This window comes from Ceratotherium simum, chromosome 39 (assembly GCF_057802395.1).
Source record: "Ceratotherium simum simum isolate JZ-2026a chromosome 39, ASM5780239v1, whole genome shotgun sequence".
In the NCBI taxonomy this organism is placed as follows: Eukaryota; Metazoa; Chordata; class Mammalia; order Perissodactyla; family Rhinocerotidae; genus Ceratotherium; species Ceratotherium simum.
The window spans coordinates 8253677-8261570 of NC_141938.1; the positions used below are offsets into that span (position 1 = coordinate 8253677).

Below are 7894 nucleotides of genomic sequence, written 5' to 3' on the forward strand. Positions count from 1 at the left end.
TCTTCTACCCCCAGTTAGGATTGTCCTGCTGTTGCAGGAGTTCCTCTTATCCAGTTTTCTGTTCTGTCTCAGGGGTAATTTTTTCCACAAGTAGTTGTAAATTGGCTGTGTCCACGGAGGAGTGTGTGGAGTTCAGAGTCTTGCCTCACATGCCGCCTATCTTGACTCCGCCTCCAGATAAGCTCTATATTTTTCTATTGTATTCCCTAACTACTTTTGCAGCAGAGTCAACTTCCTGAGAACGCTTAATAGTTCTGCATTGATTGTTTTTGGTGTTCCACTTCAATGTCCACAATATCATCGACAAATAAGACAATTATTTCTGATGTTCAGTACTCAGCACAATTTCCTTTTCTCATCTTACAAATCTCTTTAAATATTCAGGTGACTATTGAGTCATTGAAATTGGAGCAGACTGCCTTGGTCTGTTCATGAATTTAACAGAAATATTTTAGTGTTTTAATGTAGAATATCCTATTGGCTGCAGTTGTAAAACAACCATTTTTTGTTAGTTGAAGAAATCATCCTTAGTTTCCTCATTTTCCGAGAGACTCTGTCCAGGCTGCTAACCACAGTAACGGCAGCTACATTTTCTCAAATGCATTTTCTGTTGTGATTATAGTTATGATTCCTCTTCATTGACCTATTTTTGTGATGAATTATATTAACAAACATCACAGTATTAAACCAGTTTCCCATTCATAGAATCAATATTACTTATTCATGATGTATTATTCTCTTAAAATAGATATGAATGTATTTGATTTAATTTTATTATTCAATTTTGTGTCTCTATTCAGGCATACGTAAGGTTGAAGATTTTTTTTTTGTGTCGAAGTTGATGCTTTGGTCTAAATCTTTATTATTCATCTAACATCGGCATGTGTTGAGCACCTACGACGTGCCAGATGCCATGTAAATTCCTGGAAAGACGATAGTGAGCAAAAAGAGTCACGTCCTCTGACCACAAACATACATAAAATTACAAATGTGAGAGGCACGTCAAGGAATAGTACAGGATGCTGGACTTGTGGGCTCACCCCCTCTGTCCTCCTGACCCTTACTTTCTGTTCTCTATCTCTGGCCTCTCAAATCCCTTCCATTTCTAAGCTCATTGATCAATAGGGCAACCGTGAATTTTGTTCTCTCAGCCCAAAATGCTTGCCCATTCCTTATTTTCCCTGCTTAACAATGGCTCATCCTTCATCTCAGCTCAATTATTCAAATTTTAGGTAGGACTTTTCTGCCAACCTCCCCAAACTAAAGTGATCCTCAATGATTTTTTTCCTCTCTCTAATTGCTTTCTCTAGGCCATAATAATGACAAGTCTTTTCCATCATGGAGAGTGTAACATTGACCCATATCTTAATTTTCCTTTTAATTTCATAAGGATGATTTGATTAATACAAACTTTGTATGTTTTTCGTCAGTTCTACCATTCTTTTACCGTTAATTATACTGATCGTTAATATAATATAGCCGCACATCAGAACATGAAAACATGAGCACACACTCTCAAACATGCCTTGTACTTTATTTTAATGATTTTGTGATTTCCCCCCTCTTCTTATCTATGTAGTTCACATGCTTTTCTCACTTCTTGGAAGAGTCCAGGCAGTCTCTGAAAAAGGGAGCCCTAGGGATCTTCATTCATTAGAGGTGCTGCATGGTGGTCAAAAGAGGTAACAGACCTGTTGTGTTTATAATGAACAGAATTCCATCCTTGATGGCTGCCCCAGTTTAAAGGAAATTTGATAAATGACAGCCATTCAAGACAGATTTATTGTGATATTAAGAACAGAAACTCAAATTTATCAAGTGTCCACTGTATGTCACCAGAACCGCACTAGAAAAAGTACTTGTCTCATCTCATTTGATTCACACATCACTCTTACAATGTAGGGAATATTGACTACTCCCATTGTAGAGGTGAGGTATCTGCAGCTAAGAGAGATTAAATGACTTTATCAAGGCCACACAAATAGTGGGTGGAGCAAAATTCCATTCTAGCAAGTCTGACTCAAGATCCCATTTTCTAAATCATGTCTCTATACTGTACTTTGGGAGAGTTACATATCAAAAATAATTGTCATAAAAGGAACATATTAATAATGATAATATAGCTATCATTAATTGAGATCATACTGTACACAAGCCATTTCTAAACCTCAAAGAAGGGAATAGTAGTAACCACATTTTTAAAAATAAAATAAAAATAAATAAAACACCTGAGTGTTAACTGTGACATCAATAGGAAGCATCAACTCATAGAGTTAAGGTTATTTGAGATAGAATCCACATTTTAATAACAAATACAGAGCCATTAGAATGAAAGAAGTATGGATATTTTTAAAGAAAATAAATTTAATGTCTTCAATTACTTTGGAAGTGTCATGTATAGAAGAAATTGGTTAATGCCCATAGTCTCAAATATGATTTGAATGAGTGAGTAGGAGACGAAAAGAGATGTCTGCTGAATTTTCCAAAGGCTAAATAATTACAGTTAAAATGGAACTGGGCTACAACTTGACTGAGTGAATCACTGTCATTGGAAAGACTCAACAGAAGGTGAAGTTTGTCCACCTAAAGGTGGAATCAAGAGGTGCTGACTAGCAGAGGTGCCAACTGGATATTCATTGAACTTTGCTTTTGTCTCTCTACACACAAGCTACATGGAAGCTGGAAATCACACACAAGTCTCTGAATTTCTCCTCCTGGGTCTCTCAGAGGATCCTGAACAGCAACCCTTGTTCTTTGGAGTGTTCTTGTCAATGTACCTGGTCTCCATGTTTGGGAATCTACTCATCATCTTGGCCATCAGCTCTGACTCCCACCTCCACACCCCCATGTACTTCTTCCTCTCCAACTTGTCCTTTGTGGACATCTGCTTTGTCTCCGCCACCATCCCAAAGATGCTAGTGAACATCCAGGCACAGAGGAAAGACATCTCCTACATAGGATGCCTCACTCAGGTCTATTTTTCAATGTTTTTTGCTGGAATAGACAATTTCCTCCTGACTGTGATGGCCTATGACCGGTTTGTGGCCATCTGCCACCCTCTGCACTACATGGTCATCATGAACCCACGCCTCTGTGTCCTCCTGGTTCTGATTTCTTGGTTCATCATTTTCTGGGTCTCCCTGCTTCATATTCTACTGTTGAGGTGGCTGACCTTCCGTATAGGCACTGAAATTCCACATTTCTTCTGTGAACTGGCTCAGGTCCTCAAGGTGGCCTGCTCTGACACCCTCATCAATGACATCATCCTGTATGTAGCCACTGCCCTTGTGGCTGTGTTTCCACTCATTGGGATCCTCTTTTCTTACTCTCAGATTGTCTCCTCCTTAATGAAGATGTCCTCTGCAGGAGGAAAATATAGAACATTTTCCACCTGTGGGTCTCATCTTTCTGTGGTCTCCTTGTTCTATGGGACAGGCCTAGGGGTCTACCTCAGTGCTGCTGTGACCCATTCTTCCCCCAGAAGCTCGATCGCCTCAGTGATGTACACTGTGGTCACCCCCATGCTTAACCCATTCATCTACAGCCTGAGGAACAAGGATGTGAAGGGGGCCTTGAGAAGGCTACTCAGCTGGGCAGATTCTTCTCCATGATGGGTCACTGGCCTTAGAACAAAGTGGACATGGTTGGCGCCAAAGGTAAACTTTGTGAATTTAAATCCCCTGGTTCTTTCTCGCCCCTAAAACACATGCTCTATTTCTCAATTCCTGAAACACCCATGTCTTCACTTTTATTTGTCTATATTAGTTTCTCCTCAACAACCTCCTCGGTAATTTGTTTTTGAGTTTTATTGCTTATATGATATTCAGAAAGTTCCATGTTTGGTTAGCTTTCTTGAGAAATTCTTAAGATTTCTAACTTGAGATTTAAACCACTTATCATATCAAGTGCTGACATGGTACCCCTAAAATTATCCTTTCAAATGTTGATGTTCTTCACCTTAGTTTGTTTGTGAACTTATTTTCTCCAGAAGAAATGGATTCAAAATGATAGAGTAGCCACAGCAAGTGCTTACCACATCAGCACTGTGCTTGTTTCTTCACATGTATGACTTTACTTCATCTTGAAAATGTTTCTTTGAGATATTTTCTCTCATTCACCCCACTTTTCAAAAGAAGAAACTGAGATTGAGTTGGACTATGACCTGGCTAGCTGACACTGACTTTGCTATCCTACTTTTTAGGAGAACAGTGATGTGATTTTCAACTTCAAAGTAGGAAAGTAGATTTGAAAGCTGTTTTTTTTTTTTCAGATGATTCGTAGTAATATACCAACTAGAATAACTCAGAGATGTTGCTTCATTCTTGTGATACATCTTTGCATTCTTCGTTCTATCTTTTCTTCTTTCTTTCCTTCCATCCATCCTTCCTTCCGTCCCTCCTTTCTTCCTTCCTTCTTTTATTTCCTACATTTTCCCTTCCTTCTTTCCATTCATTATTCCTTCCTTCCTTCACTCTTTTCTTCCTTCCTTCCTACCCTCCTTCCTTCTTTTCCTTTTTTCATTTGATGTTTATTTCCCATGATTGCAATTTTGAATCAGATCCTCCAAAATCCTAAAACATGTAGTAATGAATACAATTGAATCAAAGGTTTTTTTCATATGGTTTCATTTTTTTTTTTTGACACTCTCTGGAGGTAACACAGGAATCATAGTTACACATGTTCAGAATGTGTTCAGAACTTTGCTCGCTTTTTGAGAAGAATATTGGTAGAGTTGAGTCTGCAGAGAAGGATGGAGTCACAGATGCTGTAAGCATTCCTCCCACATTCCCGGGGATCCTCTCCCCATCTCTATTGCATGACTGCCAATGGCCAGCACCAGCTGGAACCTACTTTACCCATTATATGGTCCTATAAGTGACAGAGAATTATGCTCCATCAGAGACAGCCTTTGAGGGAGAGTGTGTGGTTGCCATGTCTTTCACACTTTAGTTGAGGTAATTTTGAGGTTTGCATTTTGGATCACTTTCCAGAATTTCCCCACAGGATGAAAACTCTGCTCAGTCATAGTGGTAGCTAATCTAATGCAAGCTTTATTGGATGTATTTTCTTCCCTGTATCCACTACTCCTCTCTCCCATCCATGTTCATTGCTCCTTCCAATAAAGCGCTTGTTTATGAATCCTTGGCTCAGTGTGCTTCTGTGGGAACCAAAACTAGCATATATGATCAAGACTGTGGTGTATCAAGACAATATCATGAATGGATTTACAGACATCAAGAGAGAAAAAAGAAAGTAGTTATTGGAGACACAGTAAAGATTGCAAAATTGCTCAAAAATTATAATTTGTTAAGATGGAAGACCTATTTGATGTGGCTTCAATTCACTTTGATTCCACTAAGTTTAATCTAATGTGCACTTATTGTCTACTGTGGACAAATAGAGGAGAGGACCAGAGAGACGCAATCGATTGCGATATAGAGTGGTGAGCAAAATATAATCGGTGTGTAACAGATTCTGTGGAAAACAAAGGTAAAATTTTTCAACTCACCTTGAGTAATTCCAGGGAAACTCTTTAGACATTTATTTTTTAACTTTTTTACTAAGGTGTAATTTACATACATGTAATTCACCCATTGATAATGTAAATTCAATGATTTTAGTAAATTTATAGATTTATGTGATCATTACCTCAATCCAGTTTTGGAATATGTGTGTCACCTCCAAAAATTCCCTTGTGCCCAATCACAGTTAATTCCCACTCCTACCTAGGAAACCACTTGTCACTTTCTGTCCATATAAATTTGCCTTTTCTAGATATTTTGTATGAACAGAATCATACAATATGTGGTCTTGTGTATCTGGCTTCTTCCACTTAGCCTACGTTTTTGAGGCTCACCCATGTGGAAGTATGTATCAATGTTTTGTTCCTTTTCATTGCAGAATAGTATTCTATTGTCTGTATATAACACATTTTGCATATTCAGTTACCATCTGATGGATATTTGGATATTTCTAGTTTGGGGTCATTATGAATAATGCTACTGTGAACATCTGTGCACGTGTCTCTGTGTTGACATTCATTTTCATCTCTCTTGGGGAGACACCTTGGAGTGCAATTACTGGGCTATGTGGGAGATTCATGCTTAACTTTTTAAGAAGCTGGCAAACTATTTTCCAAAGTGGCTGCACCAATTTACATTCCCACCAAGAATGCATGAGGGTACCCATTTTCCCATATCTTAGCCAACACTGGGTATTCAGGAAAAATTCTAAAAGGAGAAAATGCTTGAAAGTTGAGTAAAAATAATGAGTAGAAGCTTAACTGGAGAATATATTCAGTTAGCATTCAAGAGTGAGGCATATCAGGAAGGTATATGTAACTTATGGCTGAGATATAAGAAATCAGTTTGGATACCTAGATGGAGGACAGACCATTGAGAGTATAGTTTGACATACTAAAGATTTTATAAGCATTGAGAACCAGAGTCTTGTTGGAATCATATGTATAATATGAGGACTTTAGGATTTCCCTTGAGTGGGAGAAATGGGATGCAGAGGTAACAGTGAGCAGGCTTTGGAAATAATTCAGGGGAGAGATGATGGGGATCTGACCTAAAACAGTAGGATTGAGATAAGCAGATTTGGGAAGAAAGATGTATTATTTACCTATTGCTGCCGTAACAAATTGCAGTAAGTCTAGTGGCTTAAAATAATACAAATTTATTATCTAGCAATTATGGAAGTCAGAAACCTAATATGTGTCAGCAGGGATGCTTTCCTTCAGGAGGCTCTAGAGGAGAATCTGTTTCCTTGCCTTTTCCTAATTCTATAGACCCTGAGCATTCATTGGCTTGTGACCCCGTTCTCTATCTTAAAAGTCAACAGTATAGTATCTTCAAATTTCTCCATAGACCTACTGCCTCTCTTGTAAGGATGCCTGTGCTTACACTAAGCCCACCATGATAGTTCAGGATAATTTTCTCATCTCAAGATCCTTAAATTTCTCACATCTTCAAAGTGCCTGTTGCCACCTATGGTGACATAGGCAAAGTTTCTGGAGATTAGCACACAGATCTCTTTGGAGGCTATTATTCAAACTATCACAAGAGACGTGTATGAGTTAGAATTTGCCAAGAATTTATTGATAAAGCCTTGAGCTGAGAATGCCAAGGTTCTGTTATGGCACGCCTTGTTGACCTTCATTGGGTACATCATCACGTGGTCCTGGCTCATGTAAAGTTAAGGCTACACCACACAGGTCTGCTTGTTGGCAAAGAATAGAAGAGAATTTCCTGATTCATCTGAATATACTTGAGCAGAGGCTTAGCCTGACACTAGACACAGGGGCTCAAGCACTGTGAAGATTTCCATTCAGATTTTCACCTTTATTTTCTCATACTGGCTAACCCCACGTGGGAAGAGATACTGAAACCAGCAGCTCTCACAACTCACATCTCAAAACTTCACAACTAAGGAGAATACTGGATTTATTTTAGCTCCGAGTGTGTAAAAAAAAAAAAATCTCAGAAAAGGATTCTAATTGACAAAATCATGACCTATTCCCACCTTGGAGAAATCAACTGTGGTCAGGAGACAATGCCACTGGAAACCTCTTCAGAACCACATTTGTTTATTCAATTGAGAAAGAGTATCTCAGGCAGAAAGTAAGGTTAATACAGAGACACTGAGGTGGGAGGTAGCCTTGGGGGAATGGAGCTGGAGGAGAGAAAATGATGAGGAGCATGGCAAAAGTGGAAGACAGTTATCAGGGACTGATCATGTGAGGCTTTCTCTATCATTGAAGGACTTTGTTTTCATTTACTCTGAGTGATATGGGGAGTCATTGTAGGGTTTTGAGGAAACACATGTCATGATTAGGCTTGAAAAAATCATTCTGGCTATTGGGTTGAGATTGGATTGTAGGGTGTGAGGA

At 38.8% G+C, this 7894-nt stretch overlaps 1 protein-coding gene across 1 annotated transcript; it reads left to right on the forward strand.

Annotated features, from left to right (window-relative positions):
- The first annotated feature begins 2672 nt into the window (after window positions 1-2672).
- On the forward strand, window positions 2673-3611 carry LOC101399583 (olfactory receptor 7D4-like). Its single transcript, XM_014790472.2, has one exon. It carries the CDS (start codon window positions 2673-2675, stop codon window positions 3609-3611), a length of 939 nt encoding a protein of 312 aa, XP_014645958.2.
- Window positions 3612-7894: the final 4283 nt, after the last annotated feature.